This window comes from Triturus cristatus, chromosome 4_2 (genome assembly GCF_964204655.1).
Source record: "Triturus cristatus chromosome 4_2, aTriCri1.1, whole genome shotgun sequence".
NCBI lineage: Eukaryota > Metazoa > Chordata > Amphibia > Caudata > Salamandridae > Triturus > Triturus cristatus.
The window spans coordinates 87,398,049-87,419,798 of record NC_140586.1 but is presented as its reverse complement, the minus strand read 5'-3'; the positions used below and the strand labels follow the sequence as shown (position 1 = coordinate 87,419,798).

General features: G+C 46.8%; 1 protein-coding gene across 1 annotated transcript in view; it reads left to right on the top strand.

Moving 5' to 3' along the window:
* The window catches only part of LOC146833056 (potassium channel subfamily T member 2-like), a 783,113-nt gene that overhangs the window by 475,022 nt on the left and 286,341 nt on the right, over window positions 1-21,750 (top strand). The window contains exon 22 of the mRNA XM_085599884.1: window positions 20,192-20,263. Coding sequence (XP_085456010.1) covers window positions 20,192-20,263 — 72 coding nt within the window. The remainder of the gene's footprint in view (window positions 1-20,191; window positions 20,264-21,750) is intronic.

Below are 21,750 nucleotides of genomic sequence, written 5' to 3'. Positions count from 1 at the left end.
TTCCATAGGGACTTACGTAAACATGTTTTGAATTTGTTTGCAGTAATTTAGAAACTGCAAATTTTTTAGATTCTTTTTACACTAAACTTTTTAAATGTATTCTATATAGAACCTATTTCAGCAGGAGAAACAAAAGGCCAGAGATCTTGCAAGGCTTTGGGCGAAGAGTGTTCATGTGACCATTGTAGTAAGGAATAAGTCTCTATGAGCTTCCTGGTTTTAGACAATCTGAGGCCATTAAAAGCCCTTTACAAAACCCCAAAATAAAATATAACATTAAATTTAGAAACTGGAACTTCATCTTCCTCCCTCTACCAGGTTATGAAACTCCTTAGTGATTAAGGAAGTACTTATTATTAATGCACCCGATTATTGGTTTTGCTGATTTGTTTTTACAGATACAGTCAGAACACCACCTGTTTCACTGTATGTATTTATTTTTAAATAGTGGAAAGAAATTGAAAATGAGCCTTCTTTTGGGTTATTTTCAATGCGGTAAGTCATCACTGCGAGACCAAAGGCTGTGTCCACTGTCAGAGAAGGGACTTAAAAAGGTTTTCTAGTGAAGCTTTACACAGCTGCAGACCTACATATGTTTACACTACAATGCTAATTTTTGTATACCAGTGATGCGCCGTGTATGGCTTCTTATAACATTAAAGCCCAAAGGGTACCCTCGGGCAAAGGTGCCATCATGAGTTAAATAGAAGTGGAAATATACTAACTGCAGCTTCACTTTTTCAGAAAACATAAAATAACTATGGATAAATGCACGTAAAACATTTAACAATAAATATGGATAAATGCAGACGGAAAAGTGAGTAAATTCCTTAAAACTGTGAATCCTATTAATGTACGATGGGGGTGTTTTGTTCTGTTTTATAGCTATAAACAACTTCTTATAATGGTGAAAAGAAATGAATGCGCAGAGCGCTTCGTGTAGTGTTCATTCCTTTAAAGATACTCAGTAGACAACCAGAAATTGTTAATCAGGGATGAAATCGCTCAAGCTTTAAGAAGCTATTAGGAGGGCCTCTGGCGGGAAAAACCGAAGGAGGCTAGCAGCAGGACTGCTTCCTCCCTGGAGCGGCAGAGAAGCTGCAATCACTTTCAATATGTTTGACAAATCCTGCGCCGTTCTCTTTCTTTGCCACTGCCAGTTGCTGATTGAGGCATCCGGTACACGGTGGCAGTACTATCTTCATGCCACAGCGAGGGCCACGGGGTATGTTTACCTGGTATGTTAACCGCCATGTCACATATCAAAGATTCTATTTTCAGGGTGCTGTCGAGCGTGTGCACTCGGGGCCACTTACGGGGTGGGGGCCCCTTTTTCTAATGCAGCCCTGGCGCTAATCAATGTGGGGGTGCGATGCCTTGCGAACTTAACACTGGTTGCTATACTGAGACGCGTACAAAAGTGTTAAATGCAATAATATATGAATCTGGGTATAAATGTGAGTTATTGGCTCAGAGTGACAGTAAACTAATGAAGTACAGGAAATACGGGGAGGCGAAACCACCGAGGAAATATACAAAGGCATGTAGATGTACATTTGGAAGTACACGATTACTAAAACAATCAGCTACCAGCTGCCTCATCTAAAAAAATGTTAGTAAAACCGCGAATCAAACTCCCTGCGAAAAAAATAGAATACAAAAACTGAACGCATGGGCGCGTGACAAATAATTCCACGGACAATAGAAACTTGAAATACAATCCCTGGTGGTCAATAAAATCGGCAACTGTATCAGCACTGACAGATCGGAGCCGCAGCAAACACCAAACCTGAGGATGTGGTGCTTGCGTTTCCCGGGACTGGCCACTGCCCAAAGCCGCTGTTCGGAGCAGGCAGTAGCGAGACCCATCCCAAGGTGTGTGCGATATTAACCTGCAGTGGCACCAGACTTTCTGTGATCGTGGGGGTGCGAAAGTGTTCTGAAAGACAGATGGCGGCTGCGTGCGTGTACGCTCACGTGCACGCAAGCTTTAGGCCACCAAAAGCCTGTGGCAGCACTTTGGAAACCCGTACACTAAATGTCTCGCAGAACAGCGCATGCGCTGGTTCAGCGAGACCTAAAAACAGAGGGAATACCTGACCAGATTTCCCACGTGGGGATGCAGGTCCTTTCGAACTATGCTCCTGGGCTGTTACAGTATGATCTGATATTGTTCAGATCATTCCCCTACACGTAATGGAATGGCACATGAATAAAATATCTTTCCATGACCCAGTAGTGAAAGAAGCTATTGTGGAGACACTTGATTATTATTTGCAAGAAAAGTATGAGGTCACCACACTCCTGGGACTCAGCCAAAGCAGCACTGAGAGGGGAAATTATATCACACACCACAAATTCCTTCAGAAGAAACATAGCCCGCAAAGTCACCCGGGAAAAAATATATCCTCTTTGATGGCTAAACGTGAGCCCACAGGATCCTATAGATTCTATAAGGCCCTACAAATTGCCAGGGGAGAATCGGAAGGGATTTTGCTCGGAGAAACTGCTTGGAAGATGCTGCACACTAAACAACTATATTATGAAAAGGGTGCTGAAGCTGACAGGCTACTTGCCTGCAAAATAGGATTGATTCAAAATAGGAATAATTTAAAAGCAATCTTGATCCCCCAGGGTGCTAGGAAAACCATGATAGCTTATAGAATCCAAGTAATCGATGATTATTACTATAATCTCTACTTTAAAGAGAGCACGTGTGATTCCGAGCAAATAGAATATCGTTAGAACATTACATTCCCTAAAGTTCCGCCTTCACTGTTAGAGCCACTTAGAGGATTTATAACTCCACAGGAGGTACAAGATGCCATAAAACATTTCTAGGAACTAAAGCACCTGGACCTGATGGCTTTACAGACACTTTTTACAAGTCTTTCAAGGTATTATTAGCAACACCCTTAGCTCAGACATTCAGTCCTTTACTGGAAACGGGTAAAATAACCAAGTCTATGATGGAAGAAGAGACAGTTCTAATCTCAAAACCCAATAAAAACCCAGTTATGTGGCTCCTATAGGCCCACAGCCCTACTGAATAACGAAGCAAAAAGTTATAGTGGGGAGGCAGGTTTAAGATAATACTCGCCTGGACTGAACTCGATGCCAAGTAGCTAAACAAACTAATATTCAAATGAGGAGAAAGCATTTGATAAACTAGATTGACAATCCATGTTTACATTAATGGCTAAAACCTGAATTTGGACCCCGCATTAAACAATTTAATAAAGCAAATTATGTTCAACCCTTTAAGATACTCAAAATCCATAATCCTCAAATAAAAAAATAGATCTAGGCAGGGGCGCACATCAGGGATGTCCTCTTTCTCCTAGCATTTTTACCCTGGGCCTAGAAGCACTAATCAAAATAAATAAATGCAAGCTCTCTGATAGATGGCATACTGAACAAAGTTATCAACAAACTGATTCAGTATGTCAATGACGTTCTGTATTTCAATCGTGAAACATCACTCCAGGCATTCATTCAAGATTTGGGTCAATTCTCTTGGGTTTCCGGTTTTCAAAATAAATGATACTAAATAGGTGGCACTAGGTGACTCACACATGTCAAGCAATTGGTCTAATCTGTTGAGAAAACTAGGCCACAGTGCATCTAGAATATTTAGGGATTAAAATTACTACACTGAGACACTAATTATATGAGGTTAACGTTCCCCCATTTGTGCAGGCCCTCTTCAAATACTTATCCAGACAGGGTAAACTAGAGATCTCGTGGTTTGGTATGATTGCAAGCATTAACATGAATCTCATACCCAGATTATATGTGACCCAGGTTCTGTCCCTCATATTTCCAAAAGGTATGCTTCAACATGTGCAGGAAGAATTGTTACCTTTCACTTGGAGGGGCAAATCTCCAGCTGTATCCAACAGAGCAGTTTTCCAGGGGGGCGTGGCCGAGCCAGCCAAGATGGCGGACTCTCCTTCCTGAGGCTCCTGCCCGACGGCCCGTGCACGCGCCGCTAATGCCTGCCCCAAGCACCTGCCAGCCCTAGAAATCACAGCACCGGGCCAAGAGATAGTGGCGACAGCTCCGGTAAACCCGGAATGCCCGAATCTAGAGCCACTGGGGTTGCTGAGGCTCCGAGTGGGAGCTCGCCCGACATTGCCGGACAAAATAGCGGCCCGCGAATCATATCTGGAGCGACCCGAAGAGTTGGGGGCGACTGCTGTACTCCAGGGTGCGACTGACTCCACCGGAGGGCGGAATCACCGTCACCAGGGTCCCGCAGGCGAAGCGACTGAAGAGGCGCCCCAGCTGACATCCGGAGGGGCCGAAAATCACTGCGCGCTGGGGAGCTGGAGGTCGACCCCCCCTCGCCTACACGACTGCCCGGGAAACTCGGCCAGAGCCAAGTGGAAGCATCGACCGGGGAATTACTGCCCCCCCCCCCCGGCGACACCCGCACGGATGACCGGCGATTCGGCAGGTGAGCCACTACACACCCTGCTGAGTCGGAGTTGCGGCGAAAGTCCCCCAGAGTGCATGGCCGACGTGAGGGAATGAATCGTGGGCCTCCAAGCTGCTGCCAGAACGGACGCGCGAAGCCCCTGGGGGTGGACCGGCACCCGGCCCATGATAGCGTAAGAGGCGGGTGAAAACGGAGATCCTGCGGTGAAAGCGCGGCGCTCACGGACCAGAGCCTTGTGGGGAAGAAAAGTGTGCTCCAGTGCCCGAATCGCCACAGGCCCTGAGCGGACGTCAAGAGCAGTCCATACGGGGAGATCGCAGCCGGATCTCCCCTACACCCAGAATACATCGGGGGTAGCAGGCCCCAGGAGAACACGGAGGGTGGGGGCTCCATACAGCGCCGGAACTGGCGAGATGAAAGGGACACAATCACCGCTGGGGACCCCGAGACCACCCTCCACACCCCAGACGAGCACCTGTTTCGCTACCTGGGACTGATCTGACCCCATTGGCACCCGCAACTACGGGCGAGACGCCCCCTTACCGGGGACCAGGTTACCCTTGCCAACCCCGACGGAAATAAGCCCCACCTGAACGGGGAAGGCCTTGTTGGGACCCAAGATCGCCTCTCAGGGACAGAACACCGGTGGAACGGCGTTCTGGAGGGCGTTCACGGCACGCTTGCCCCGGAGGAGGAGTTACTTGACCGGTGGGGAAGAATCCCGTGGGGGACACCAAAGGGAGAAGAGGAGTGACCTCAGCCAAGCCAGAGGTGAGAACCACTGAACGTGGTTAAATATCGGAGCGGAGAAGGAAACACCCCCCCCCACCACCACCATGGGTCGTCAACGCGTGGCGGGGGCGCCGCAGGCCCCAAACCAACAGAAAGCGACCCCCCGACCCAGGCAGAACCTCAACCAAGAGCAGAGCCCACCACCGAAGATCCCATGTCTAGGAAGCTAGACCAGGTCCTAGCGGCTATTGAACACTCCAGAGTGACGTTGGAGGGCAGGTTCGGTGAACTGGCGTCAGACCTCAGCCTCCTACGTGACGACCATAGAAAACTGGCGGATAAAGTCACGAAAAGTGAACAAACGTTCCAAACAATGGAGCCGCAGATGCAACAAAAACACAGATAAAAGCACTGGAAAACAAGACGGACGATTTAGAAGGACGCTCCCGAAGGAGCAATATCTGCGTTATGAATCTACCGGAGGGAATAGAAGGGTCAAATCCGATCAAATATATTACCGCCTGGTTAACAACGTTCACGCCTGCAAAAGATCTCACCGCCTACTTCTCGGTGGAGAGAGCTCACAGGGTTCCAGCACGCAGACCACGGCCGGGCATGCCCCCTCGCCCATTCTTGATGAAGCTTCTCCATTATCAAGATAGAGACACTATCCTCCGGGCAGCCAGACAGCACGGGAGACTACAAATAGAAGACAAACAGGTCATGTTGTTCCCGGACTACTCACGTGCGGTCCAGCAACAAAGAGCCACCTTTCTCGGGGTGAAGCGCTTCATGCGCCTAAAGAACATACAATACGCCCTCCTCTTTCTGGCCCGACTCAAAATCATATATGATGGTACGACACACTTATTCACGGATCCCAGGGACGCGGAAACCTGGGTGGAACAACGCGCGTGGCGCCCTGGAGACGGTACCAATCAACAAACGGATAAGCCACCCGGACGCTCAGGACGCCGACCCCGAAGGGTCTCCCTCAAGCAACTCAGTGCGCGATCCGGCGCAACCACTGCCAGCTCACCGGACCTAGCGCAGATCATCGCAGAGCGCAGGAAAGCACTACAAGCGGTGGCCACAATGAGTCCCCAAGAGAGGATCAGACACAGAGAGAGTCCCGCACCTGTTCAGTTCGGACGACGAGGAAAGTGCTGCACCCGTGTCTCGAGAGGGCTCGGTGACACCCCCGGTGGGGACCCCCCAGACTGCAGACACGCTCATATAAAGGGTCGTCAAAATCCAGAGCACACGAGGGGACTGATACGACCTCTACCCAGGATGAGTACAAACAGAATGGTATCTGAGCTCGACGATGCGAGATCGAGCCCATCTGGGTGCACCGTAACCGTAAAAGCAGGGAACAATATTTCAACCGAGCTTGGATCGCTGAACGCAGCTGTAGTGCGGGCAGGCACATCCTCGATACCAGCAATATACGGGCAGCCGCAAAGGCGAGAGCTGGGAATTAACGACGCCACCACCCCCTCAGATACGAACTAAAGTTTCAGCATGAAAACCAGTTTGGGCATATCGCCTCGTGTGATAAGCCCTTTGAATTGGGACTGTTCCCCACTGTTGCAGTTTACCCCTACTCCCCTATCGTTTATCCCCCAAGTATCCTTGAAAGGGCAAGACAGCGGTCATGGACAATACAGCTTACAGATGGATGGTGAGTGGCGGGTGGTAGGGCGGGCACAACGGACATGGGAGCTGCAGTACATCACGAACACGCAAACCCAACCTCTCATAACATGTCTTGCAGAATCCCTAATACAGACATAAAATTCATCACGCTGAATGTCAGGGGGATGCACACAGCCCGTAAGAGGTACTCTATCTATGCATATATTAAGAGACAGCAGGCCCATGTAGCCATCTTACAAGAGACACACCTGACAGCGGGGGAGGTGGACCGGTTACAGAAAAAATGGCGGGGAATTATATGCGCCACGACGTATTCTGCATTCGCCAGGGGCACACTAGTGTGGATCAGACCAGGGGTGCCATTCAAAGAACAAACTAGACTAATAGACAAAGAAGGACGATACGCAATGTTGGCGGGGCTACTGGAGGGCCAACAGTTACTCATGGGAAGTATATACGCCCCCAACATAGAGCAAGAACGATACTGGGACAGACTCACGAACATACTAGCACACTCTACATCAATCCCATGGCTCCTAGGAGGGGATTACAATTGCACACTAGACCCACACCTAGACAGATCACACCCCCCGCAGATACACTCACCGGCATACAAACAAGCTGCACGCTTCTGCAGATGGCAGATAGGTGGGCGTTGACGGATGTCTGGAGGTCACGTAACCCAACAGCAAAGCTTTACTCCTTTCACTCCATCCCGCACAATCTGAGAGTCAGACTCGACAGGTTCCTGTTCTCCGCATTGCTTTTACCCAAAGTACAAGACACAGACTATATAGGTAGGATAGTATCGGATCATGATGCACACACAGTGGTCCTCAGGTGGCGACAGCCTCATCCCCCAATCCCAACGTGGAAGTTACCCCGAGAGTGTCTCACTGACCCGGTATTCTGCCAAACGCACGGGGAGTACATGCGGGAGCACTTTCTACGGAACGATGGCACGGCTTCCTCCAGATCAATAGAGTGGGACGCATTCAAGGTTAGCGCCAGGGGACATTGCATCCAACAGGTGGTGGGGGTCAGGAGAGTGTTGGATAGTGCCTTACAAAAGGCAGAGTCTAAACTAGAGGAAATATCAAAGTGTAGACCAGGGGAATGCCACACCGGCACAACTGGCCACGGCAAAATCCTCCCACGCAGAAACGATGTGGGATCTGCGCAAATACAACTTTCGCGCATATGCGGCTAAAACACACCGGGAGGGTAATAGAACGGGGTCACTTTTGGCCTGGTTAGTCAAACAAGACACAACACCACACCTCATTACAGAACTTATGGTCTCAGACGGACAGCCCAAACACTCTCAAATTGACATATTGCGCACTCTCCACGAATACTACGTGGGAATATACCGGGCCCCACAGAGTGAGCTGCCGAGAGACCTTGCCCGATTCCTGGGCCCGTCGCCCATGCCCAAGATCCCCCCCGCAGACAGGAAGGAACTAGATAAGAAGGTCACATCCGCCGATGTAAAGCAAGCGATTAAATCTTTGGCTCGCAAGAAAGCGCCGGGCATGGACGGATTCCCACTTGAGTACTATAGCACATTCGCAGCACAGCTTCTATATACGAGGAGGCATTAACCAGGAAGATACTCCCTGAATCACTGCGGACGTCGATCCTAGTGACCTTCCTGAAGCCACATAGAGACCCCACACTTCCGGCTTCCTACCGGCCAATCACGCTCCTAAATGCAGACTGCAAAATCCTGGGGAAACTATTAGCAGATCGATACAGTCAAATACTTCCGGCATTGGTACACCCTGACCACTGCGGGTTCGTTCCCCGTCGCAATACCTCACATAATTTGCGCCGATTGTTTCATATCCAGGATCAGGCAAAAGAGCGATTCCCCCGAGCAGCGTGCCTGGTTCTGGATCTGGAAAAGGCGCTCGACACCCTGTTGTGGCCCTACCTGTTCGCGGTCCTGCAGTGCATAAACGTCGGTTCCACGCTCATGGCATATACCCAGCTCCTATATAGACGTCTCACCTCCAGGATGCGAGTCGGTAAACTCATATCGGCCCCATTCCCGGTGACACGAGGGACCAGGCAGGGATGCCCCCTCTCCCCTCTCCTTTTCGCTCTAGCGATGGAACCCTTGGCCATAAGATTGAGACGGGAGGGGGAGACATGGGGGATTCCCATAGCGGATACAACCCATTGAGTGTCACTATACGCGGACGACCTCCTGATATATGTTCGTGACATCTCGGATGACCTCACTCCAATATGGACCGCGTTGCAGGAGTTCGGGGAGGCCTCGGGGCTCAAAGTAAATTGGGGGAAATCATCGGTCTTCCATCTGGGGGCCCAAATAGCGCCCTTGGAGATTACACTGGGCGCCCAGACACTGTCATGGGACGCGACAGCCCCCAGATATTTGGGAGTGCGACTATACCACTCCCCCGAGGACCTCTTCGAGGGTAACCATCGCAGGGCGTTAGCAAGTTTACGGTCGGCGGTGGGCTTCTGGAAGACGTTGCCACTGGCTCCCATTGGACGTGTAGCCATAGCAAAAATGATCATGGTGCCGAGAATGCTTTATTATTTCGCGAACCTCCCAATAATCCCACAGCGCTCCTTCTTCCGGGAGTTAGATACGCTGTTGAGAGCCCTGGTGTGGGGCGGCGGTTGCCATAGAGTGGCGCTCCGCACGCTATACCTACCTACGACGGGCGGAGGCCTAGGAGCTCCATCCTTTGAATCATATTTCCTCGCGGCGCAGCTCCAATGGCTGTCTCACTGGACGGCAGAGAGACACGTGGGAGAGACAATAACCGAGAGCGGCAGGATGCCCCTCCCCGCGATCAGACGAATGCTATTGCCAGGTACTAAGCCGGCACGCACGCACCCATTACAGGTTATTGTAGCCCGCAGATGATGCGGATACACCGTATGTCTAGAGGCCGACCACTATACTCCCCCTTGCTCCCTCTGGTGGGATTCCCCCAGAAAAGCGGGTACTACACTGCGGGAGCCCTTCGAGTATGGACCGATCACGACATTACAGAGATGGAGGCGATGTTTCACGAAGGACAACTGAAGACCTATGCTCAGTTGACACATCCAGTGTTACACACGCTGCTGCGCATGGGAGCAGGTGGGCACCTAATCACATGGCATTACAAAGCGATCCGGTAATTGACGGATGTTTCCCTGGATGGGCTCCGGGGGACGTGGGAGGACGATGCGGGCCGAGCGTTCCATGACTCAGAATGGCGCCAAGCTCTGGAATTTCCCAAAAAGGTATCCAGGAACGCACGATTCAAAAACATACAATTTAATATCCTGCATCGAGCGTATCTTACACCGGATAAGCTTCACCGGTTCTACCCCGATACGCAATTCCGGTGCCCCCGCTGTCAAGCATCGGAAGCAGACCTCAAACATATGTTTTGGACCTGCCCATCCATACAACAGTATTGGGACGGGATACATCGTGCACTCCAATCGACGACCAATCTCCCGAACATTTCCACGTGGGAAGTGTGCACTCTGGGGATATTCCAGAAAAAGAAAACCGCAAAAGTACAACGGAGGTTCGCATCCCTGGCCATTCTCTTAGCGAAAAGGAATATAGCTATGCATTGGAGAGCTCCTGCAGGGCCCTCGGAGGCAGCTTGGGCGGGAGCACTACTCAAATGGGGTGCAGCAGAGGAGGAGACACTACGGGATAAAGAGGTGAGGGGCACCCGTAAACATCCAATATCCATGGAATGGGCACAGCTCCTAATCCACTTCAAACAGGAGCGAGCAGAAGGGGAACCACAGGAAATGACACAGCCCGCACCTCACACTCCCTCCACTTCCCCCGCCACTCAGGACCCAATGATAACGATAGTGGTACAATAGACAAGTAGGAGAATCAACCAGAAGAGTTGGGCGAAACCCCCCGACTTTATCGCTTGCCCGTCCAGCGGCCCGCCCTCTCCCCAGATCACCTCAGGACACCTTCAACGTACCTGCACTCAGTCGATACACCGCCCACCAGGACAACTTAACCTTGCCCACCCTACATCTTCTCCCCCCCCCTCATGTTCCTCTTATTAATTTCTCTCCCCCCTTTTTAGTTTTTCCTTCCTTTTTCACCGCTTTTCCTCTCCTCCCCACAGTTCATAGTTAATTCCATCGGCAGTTCAAAAACCGATGCACTAGTTAAACGGAATAGATGATTACATTTGTCATAAGGGAAGAGCTACACAGATAGAAACGGGGAGAACGAGCTAACCCCAGCTAATACGTGACACACCGGTACAGTCGCAATAGGGCACACTACAGCCTATTGGAACAAACCAGTAGTAGACGTACGATTGTAGCAGTGTCAAGAGGTTCCAGGGACTAGGCAACTAATGCACTCACCCTTTGTAAACAGGAATGATACTTCACAATGATGTAAAAAGTGGTTCGTCAATGATATATCTGATGTACATTACTGAATGTTGTATGCAAAACCCTAATAAAAAAATTCAAACAAAAAAAATCCAACAGAGCAGTTTTCCAGGGAAAATACGAGAGAGGTTTGAGATTCCCACACATCAAAAGAAATGTACCTCTTGACCATTTGCAACCTCTAATATTCTTCACCACGCCTAATTGCTCTACAAATTGGGTACAAAGAGATGCTGCTTTTTACCCTGAGATAAAGGACCCACGAGACACTGTTAGACACCACACGGATCTCATTTTTGCATTGGAATGCCACAGTTTGAGGTGGTGGAGTTACCACATACCCCTCTCCGAAGACCCCCATATTGAACACCTCAGTGTTACTCTCAGAAATTATTGATAGGGGCTTCAATAATTGGTTCAAACATGATAGGATTACCTTGGTGGAGTTGTTTGAAAAAAGAAAGTCTCTATCATTGAACAGGATATGTCAGCGATGGTCACTGCTGAGATCTAATGCCTTTCGATACATACATCTATTATACTGGATCACCATGGGCAATCGAAGGACATCAGCCATAACGGGACCGTACACCCATAGAAGCTTTGCTGAAAGAACGCCAAACCAAAAACCAAACCAAAAAAGGCATTGCTCGACTATATCGATATCTGGCTGGCCATCACACTGTGGCCAAAGTGGCATATACCATTAAGTGGATGGTGGACCTGGGTCGAGAAATAGCTGAGACCGTCTGGCTTCAAATCTGGGAGCGAGCCTGCTCTGCTTCCATTTGCACCCAATATAAAGAGAACTGCTACAAAGTCATCATGAAATACCTAATCCCCACCCGCCTGAGTGCGATATTGGTGTGTTCCACATCAAAGTCAAAGTTGCACTTTATTCGATTTAAAATATTAAATCATAAAAGCATAATACAGTTGAAAAAAGACATTTACATTTAAACATTAAAAAGAGAAAAATTCATCATACTTTGATAATAAAAGCAATTATTAATACAAGATTAAAACTTATGATAAAATGCTAAAACCTCCGAAGCATGATATAAAATCAAGTACAGTTATAATTAAGCAAAATCCTGCATACTTATTCTAAATCTAACTACCCCTTTCAGAAATTTAGCAATATGATCGGTGAACAACACTTCATCAAGAAACTGCAGCTTAATAAACGCGGGCGGCACTGTCTTAGTCCAAGCCGGTTTAAAATTGGTAATATCCATTTTTTCCTGATCAGGGTGTAAAATTTACAATAAAAGATAATATGGATTGTGGACTGGGCCGATAAGTCGTCACAGGTGTGAGAAGTTTGCCTGGCATATACTGTCCACTAGTTATAGTGGGCACCTTGACCAGTCCAAACAACCCTTATTGATGATAGGTTTAAAGACAACCTTTATTGAAAGCTATCCTAGTGGTAGCTATGGAGAACAGCCTTCAGGCTAAGTCTTGAAGGAGTGTAAAGCAGCTTGGTTTACCAGATTATAACCTCTTGAATCACTAAATGAAAGGAGAACCACACAAGGGATTTATAAAATATATGCATTTATTTCTAAACACTCCCTACTAATCTCTTTATGAGATTAGAGTCCAAGATACACAATAATACAGTTCTAAAATGACAGTAAATAACACAATGTACAATGGGCCCTAGGGGCGGACCGAACCATATATTAAGAAAGTGCTATAACAAACCACGACTTGAGTAGACACACGGCCTAGAGCATGTAGAATCGCTGGGACCCCAAGGAACCACCCAAGGTAGTGACACAGAGGACCCATGGGGGACGTGTGCAGTGTGAGAACACAGCCGCGAGCCCTGTACTATTCTTTGGAAGAGACGCGGTTGGATTTTTAAAAGTTAAGGACACTTAGGAGTCGACTTTGAGCAAACCCCTTTAGACTTAGGGGTTCTAGGGCCAGCACCCATGGGAGCACCGGAGTACTCGGGTTACCTCACCCAGGGAAGCCGGGTGCATAGGTGTCAAATGGTGTCGGGAATCGTCGTTGTTTTTAATGGCGATCTGCTGCACAGTGTTGCTGCCGGGAAGGAGAAAAGTGTCCGGTGTGATCCAAGCCTGGATCGAAGATCAGAAGAACCTGAAAGCAGAGGGGACAGAGTCTGGGTCAGTTGCCAGTGACCAGGGGCCCGATAGACGAATGCCCACCGATGTCGGGTGTTTCAGGTGCGAAGAGGTGAAGAGGTGAAGCTTGACTCTGCAGCCACGAGGACCAGGAGGCGTCGAAGATGACCAGGAGGTGGATTTGAGCTGTCCCACGCAGGATGTAGAGTGCTGCGGTGTCGGTGCCTGGATTGGAGCCAACAAGCCTTGGCAACCACAACCCACACAGGAAGAGAAAAGATGCTTCGGTGCGGACCAGCAAGGTCCTGGGGACTCCCCAAGCAATGGAGAGTCAGGGCACATCTGGAGCAACCAGGTAAGCCCAATTAAAGTTAAAGTTGCCTTCACAGGGACCCACCAGTCGAGAGACCAGGGATTGTGAAGGGACGTCGAGAGAAAACTCAAAGGGCCAGCTCACGGGACACTCAAAGAGTGTAGACGGGCAATCTTCGGTGTAAATGCTGCTCGGGGTCAGGGCTACAAGTAACCCAAAGCTCAGCTGCAGGAGTCGTTGGAGAGCTGATGCTTCTGCAAAGTGACACGGTGTCCAGGGGTTCGGTTTGCACGGTCGCCATGAGGGATACGGGCCTCAGACTTGCTGTGGGCACTGATCGACCTCTAAGACCACGGAAACCCACCTCGTGTGTTGCAAAATTCTTCGGAGTCCGGCGGGAGCTTCGGAGATGCAAACCGGTCAGATGCGTCTTTGGTGCCTGCCTTGCAGGGGAGTAACTCCTTTACTCCAAGGAAGATTCTTCAGTCATCTAGTCCAATGTAGATCATCGAAGTTCCAGGATTCAGTATCAGTGTTTCATCCAGGTGTAATCTAAAGTCCTGTTGCCAGGGGTTCCTATCTTATACCCAAGGAAGGGATTGGACAAACTCTAGGGACCCACCTATGGGAGGGTCAGGAACAAGGGGTGGCTTCACCCATTTCCTTTGCCCAGTTTCGTGCCAGAGCAGGGGCTGGTAGCCCCTGCAACAAGTTTGAGCTGGACTATACACAGGGACAACAAATGTGCCCCCAGTGCAGACTTCAAAGCGCTCTTGGAGTGCACACACCCAGCCCCAATACACTAAAGCCTGTCTGGGACTTGGTGACACCTCCCTGTGATAGGAAACCTATTGTCCAGGCATCCCCTGCTGGAGTTTCGTCCAGCAGCAGGAGGGCAGACTCGTGTCTGTGGCAGGCAGCATCCATTTTGTGATGCCAGGGCTCTGTTAACTGGTACCGGGCATGCCGGTGCTGTCATGTCTCTCCCTCTAGAAGGGTAGGGTCATACTCCCACACCAGTTACTGGTGTGGGGGTATGATTCCAAGGTGTTTGACACCAAACACGACATGTTTCTGTGCAGCCATCCTAAAGTTAGCATTTACCGTTTGGTTATAATACACTTAAGAGTATATGGTTTGGCTGCATCACAAACAACCCCGGAATAAAGGTTCCGAAGGCTGCAGAGGGGCTCTGCTCATGCATGGGCACCCTCTCACATAAAACCCAGCACCCTGCCTTCAGGATTAGTTAGGCCTGCCATAGGGGTGACTGATAGGTTTATATGTGCAGTAATATGGAGAGATATAGTGAACCCTATATCTCAGTAAGGGGTGCATGCATCACCTTACCCAGGCTGCAGTAGCAGTCCTGTGGTGTCATTTTGGAAGGCTTCACAGGGGTGGCATAATACATGCTGCAGCCCCTGGTAGGCCTCTGAGGTACCTATGCCCTGGGTACGCCTCTGAGGTACCTATGCCCTGGGTACATAGTATACTATATACTAGGGACTTATAAGGGTACCCCAGAATCCAATCTGGAGGGTACCTAAAGTACTGGGAATCAATTTAGAGGGGAAAGCAGATAGGCTGGGGTCCTGAATAGCAGGATCCCAGCCAAACTAAGTAAAAAACCAGCAAAACACCAGGAAAAAAGTGGGGACAACCATGCAGTCAGATTGCACCTTCCTACAACAGGGGCATGGACATAAAGTGCGTGACCAATCGTTTGGCTTAGGGAACATTACCTTAAGATGAAAGGTGGCTAAGCGAAAGCACGTCAGGAGCATCGTGTCATGATCACCCAGAGATGAAGATAGATAGGGTTGTAACCCTGGTTGTGTCATGAGTAGCTGGTGTTCTCTGACAGATGGTTTCATCACATTAGTAGACAGTCTTAAGATCTCTAGGTGCTCAAGGCATAACGATCTTAACTCTTTCCTGGTGACACGGGACAGACTGTCAGGATTGGCATAAAACTCGGGTTGACCCAAATCGTTCATAACATTTTTGACAAAGGCAAGCCACTGGATGCTCGAAACCCGTTCCATATTCTGACAATCATTAATCACATCCCAGTTTAACACGGTCGTTGGGCCAGTCCACACCTTATGCCAAAGTAAAGCTGGTTGGATTTTGATTAAGTCAAATAAGTATGGAAGGCCTAGCTCTGCGTGGCAAATGAACGTAGCTGTGCTATTTGGGACGGCCAGGAGATATTTTAAAAACCTGTTCTCGGCCAGTTGGAGGGGCACTATGTTTGCAAAACCCTAAATGCCCGCTCCGTGCATGGCTACAGGAATGCATTTAGCTTTGTAGATAGTTAACATATCACCAATAGGGCGCTTCCCTAGTTTCCTCGAAAAATGTATCCGGACTCAAGTAGATTTTATAAACAGAAGCTTTCTTGTGTTGATGGCTACGCCCCATTAATCCTTTTTTCGAACATGATACCCAGATAGGAAAACTGATTAACAAATTCAAGCTTCCTTTCATCTATGCAAATGTCTCGACACTTAACGTTGAGTTTGCTACAATCAATAACTAGTTTGTAGACAACATTGTTGTATGTGTTGACGAATATGTAATTTGCGTATTTTCGAAATGCCAAAGAAAATACATTTGTTAAAAAAACAAAACTCTTGTCAACAATGAGATTTTGTTAAGATTGGAAATATTTCCAAGGTTAGGCAAGTAAACTTTGCCAGACTGTTGCAAAATTTTAATTTGCTCACCTTTAGCTAAAAACTTAAGACCAACTACAAAGACTGCAGCGTGCGAGTTTGAAGCAGTATGCATTTCATAGTACAAGTCCTACTAGAAGATTGGCGTCATGATGTAAGAAACGTATTATAACTTCCCTGTCTTCCCCTATTTATTTTTTGTCTACAGAATACATTAATACATATGCAGCGTAATCTGAAAATGTTCAAACCAGGATCCTTTTCTGCGGATCTAAATCATAATTATTCCATAAATAAATTCAGGCCTAACATAACTGTAAAACATCTACAGAAATCCTTAATTTCCTCTGAGTTGAGACTGAAAAAAGAGAACAGCCCTTTTTATTCTTTTGTAAATACGACATACAAACAAGGAAGGGGAAAGAACATCCATTAAAAACAACCATAGGCAACAGCCAATGACGCCATATCCAGCTGAAAAGCATGGTAGAATAATTCCAAGTTTATTTCACAACAGAAATTGTATGCTTCAGTACATCTCAGGTGTGTAAATATATTTTAAGAGTAAAAATTAATTCTTCATTCATCTGATGAGGAACGGTGGAATTTCCAGAAATAAAATTTGGTCACACAGGAATTTCTTCAGAAAGTCTGGTGGAATTTTCAGAAATGTGAATTGGTCACACAGGAATTATTTCAGAAAGTCGGAATGTTTGTACGCACAAATATGGCTGCTTGAGGGATTGTGAGCATCCCTGGAAGGGTCCAGGTGTAAAATTGGTGAACACCCACAAATGTCCGTGCTTTTCTGTATGGAGTAAAGGAATTTTCTGATGGGGAAAATTATTTCCATTTGAAGAAAAGGATAAAACAAATCTTTAAGTTCTAGTAAACATTTGTGTTACATATCCGTACGTAGAAATGTACTCTGAATATTGACAACTTGCAGAAACGTACCAGGTGTACTCATGAAATTATTTCGAATTCTATGAAGATCAGTAAGGTTTCAGAGCTTGGAAGTTACCTCAAAAGATCATTTTTCTGATTTTGTTGAGGTTGTGTGGAAATCGGGCCCATCTATCTCTACATTTTATGCCACAATTCTGCCATTTTCTATACTTAATGTTGCTCATTCTTAAGCAAGTGGAGGTTTGCTGCACATCATGTTCCTGAAAAGTAGTGTCCAGAAGAGGGTATTGGTCCATGCCAGAGTTTCAGGATGTCCTTCTAATATAAATTTACAATCAAATGGCTTAAATACAACTCATTCACTTAACGTGTAGTCTTCTTGAAACTTTGGCATGAGTCTGGCACCAATGTATAAAATGAACACCCCTATTTGAGACACGATGTTTCCAATCTTATCTTCTACAACAGATATTCCTGTGACAATATCCATAATTCTAAAGTTGAATATTGACTTTTTATAAGAATGTATATAATTTCATGAGATGGAGTGGATCAGGGTTGGTGATGGGTAAGCGATGATCAGAGAAAATCAGTGGGGGAAAAGAAGACCTAAGGTGGTGTAGGATTAAATCACTACAAAATTCAGAATTTAGCTTGAAAAGGCATAGTTGCCAGGTTTGGGGATTCCAAGCTCCTCCCCTGACTGGTATAACAACATTTATTTGAGACCAGCAGCCGCCCCCCCCTCTCCCCCCCTCCCCCAGTGCTTAATTTGTAAAAAAAAAAAGTGCCAGGGCCCTATTCAGGAGGCCACAGCAGCTTGCTCCGCACATTGTCACTGTCAGCGCTGCCAATGGCACTACCGACACGACTCCTAACCATCACACTGCTACAATTGTGACCATTCAGACTGTTCAAGGCCTCCAAAGCTTTAAGAATGGCTTGGGAGGTAGGTATTAGTTGTTTACAATGTATATTGAATTAGAAAACAACTGTTTTTGTGTTAATTTTCAAATTACACAAACAGCGCCACCATGTGGCAGCTGTCATACGTGCCGGCGTTGGCAATTAAGTGCCGGTGCAGCGCACCGGAATCCACGAGCTCAAATACACCTGGTGTGAGTGGTAGGTAAACAAGAACCACATCAGGTACAGCAGTGTCAGGTCAGCACAGGATTGAGTGTGATCTCCAGTTCTTTTTCTCACATCAGAACAGTACATCCAGTTCTGGAAGGCACATTTCGAGTATGCTGGCAAGATATACAAAGGGATAAAGTCAGACTAGAAGCAGTCCGAGGATTATCAACTCAAAATGTGAACGGTTCAAACCAAAGGTTCTTCCTGCAGTGGAGGAAAGGATGGATGGTAGGGAGTGGTGAAGAGCTGGTAGGATGACCTCCTCACTCCAAGTCCTTAAGGACAGTGTCTCTAGTCCTGAACATTTCACCGACAAAGCACTGATTTTAGGTTATGTTAGTCAAAATTATTCCGATGGATGGAACGAAAACAAGAATTGAATTGAAATTGCATTTATATACCGCTAACTACCCTTGATGAGGCATTGAAGTGCTTTACAGCGAGTAGAACACTACTCAGGAGCCCAAAGTTAGTGGTCAGTCCTTTGGTTATTGGGTTAGGATTGCATGCTAAAGGAAACCATTACATGTGTTTTACTCCTGCTTCTTTAGGGCACATTCATGACTTAGGTGTTACCTTTAGAGGGGGACATGTGAGAAGCAAACGGCATGCATGAGGTAGAAAGGCATGGGTGTACATTCAAAATAAGGGAGGGGGGAAAGTAAAAGATTAATTTGAGGTCCGTTTTTCATGCAGGAGTTTGAGGAATATAGAAGGTGGGGATTTTTGCAATAGCATGCAATCAGTGGCTGTAAACCTGTTGAAAGAAACAGTTTTAAATGCTGCTCTAAAAAGGATACTGCTTTTACAGACTTTTTTGGGGCACTTTACTTTTAAAGAGGTGGTAGTTTCTTACCTCATTGCAAAAAGCAAGCCCAGTGATTGTTCGGTCACCTTTACGATAGACCTTCAAGCAGTGCGACATCTAAACACATCCCAAAACTCGTGATTTCAATTTGACAACATCACTATAATCCCACTGTATGCAATGCAAGCAATACTTTCAAACCTCAGAGAGCCTGGTATTGTGTTCCTACCACAGGAGTAAATTCAGTGCTATAAATTATTGTTACAGTAAATGCAAATCATCTTACACTATACAAAGACTACAAACATAATATAAACTTGTTATGTAAAAACCCACCAACTAAAAATATAACAAAGCAGTGTATAAACATGTTGCAGCTATCATCATTAATAAATTTAGCGCATGTTGATTTGACCCATTCAATACTTGGTTTGGATGGTGCTGTCCCCCTGCACCCATGTGAAGAGCACCAGGCCCAGCTCAAGAGACACCATGTCTTGCAGAATGGATGTTTCTCAGGTCACCTTGACCCTCCAGTATCCACTTTGCCTGGTAGTGGAATACAACATCCAGAATGCATTAGCTATCACACAAAAGTCCAGGACTGGGAAAGGTGTCTGTAATGACCTCCCAGGAAGTGGTCACCCTAAGAGTTGAGCGTAGCCAAGTCATTCAGCAGAACAGGTCTGCAGAAGGCATTAGAGGACACAGTATGAAAGGAGGGAGATAAATTAGCAATATTAAAAATAGGTTGGTATCCAATGTTTGGGAAATGTATAACATTAGAGAAATATATATACATCATTTGGGACAAACACAGAGGTACACAGGAAGTTTGAAAGCCAATGCTAACCTCCAGGGCACTGCAAAGCCTGTTGTCTCAAAAAGAGGAGAGAATGGAGCAAACTATTTGGGTCTGTTCCAGGGTGTTTTATTGGATGCTCTTTGTTTGAGTTGAATTCTTTCCTTCCTTTTGTTTAAGACGTTTCTCTCTTCTAGACCAGAGGCCCATTTCCTGGAGGCGATCTGCTGGTTCCCATTGGTCTACTACATGGTGGGCTCCATTGACAAGTGAGTAACAAGCAGTTGCCTAACATCCCCTCCGTCTGTTTCAGGACTGAAGTTATAGAAGCTCCTTCCATAACATGCCCTAATGTTTTTCCTGGTCAATCTCACATTGTCAGTAACCAGCACTACCACTAGTGAGGTATTCAGTCACCTAAAATCACCTGTCATGTGGTCAGCCCGCAACGGTTATAGATCTATTCCCCATCCTACGCCCTCATGTTACCACTGATAAAGAAATTATCAACATAATGTTGATTCAGTTGGCCAACATTGCCTGTATTTCCGCCTAACCTTCACTGCTGCCAGTTCTTAGCATGCCATGGTCCTTATGGTCATCCCAGGTCAATCACTGCCTTGTCAATCTGGTGAGTGTGCGGTCATCCACCATCACTTATATCCGAGACAGCCCTCATCTATTCAATGTTCCTTGCCTATAAGGTGCCGTCCTTATGTTCTTGTTGAATATCAACATGGAGTATATTCAGTAGTACTGTGTCAAAAGCATCCATGTTAGTCCTTCACTGTTATAGATTACTTGTCAATCAAAGTATCATGCATGTAGTGTACATTGTTCACTACATGCATGATACTTTGTGGATCAGTCGCTCAGCGTTATTTGTTTGTGGGTCAGCCCTCAACCATTATAGGGTCTTTCCGCAACATGTGCCTTCTTGATCTCCCTCGTCAAGGGGATATTATCAACATGGTCTATATTTGGTAGTCCAGTATCAAATGTATCCATGTCTACCAATCAGTGTTGCAGGTTATTTCCTCAATATGTTCCTTCTTGTCATCACTGGTCAATCAAGACATTGTAGAGTATAGTTGGTTAAACAAAATCAACTATGCTGAGGTGGACTGGTAATTGTTGCAGATTCCTTCCTTGTCATATGCACTTTGGTCTTCACTGAGAAGTTAAGATGTTATCTATGTGTATTCAGTCATCTGGTATCAATAGTTCAGTCTTAAGCTGTTAGAGTTCCTTCTCAAAGTTCTGCCCTCTTCTCATCTATGGTCAAATTAGATATTGTAAATGTTGTCTAAAAAAACATGCCTTCTTCATAATTAAATGTTTTGGGGCAAGAGGGGAAGGATAAATAGCACTAAAAGCACAATAACGATAAACAGGAGAGGCGTAGAGAGGCCTTATTGAAAACACTACAGAGGAAAGAGGAGGGGCAACAAAGGTGGTGTGGTGAACAAAAGGTGAACAGGAGACCATTTATCCACGCCACCTGCTATAGAAGACATTCTTCAGGTTCTGGTGGGCAGTCAATGGTTACCGGGCAATTAATTAGCTGTTAACTATTAATTAGCGATTCCTAGTGCGGTCGTAAAATGGACTGTTCTTTACCCCACTGTCCTGGGGCCTCTGCACTCGGTTAGTCTCTGTGTACACTTCATGCTCTAAAAATAGTGAGTGCAAGCAGTCAAGACCTACTTCTGGAGGCTGAGTAGCTGTGGATCTGAGAAACATTTTAATATATATA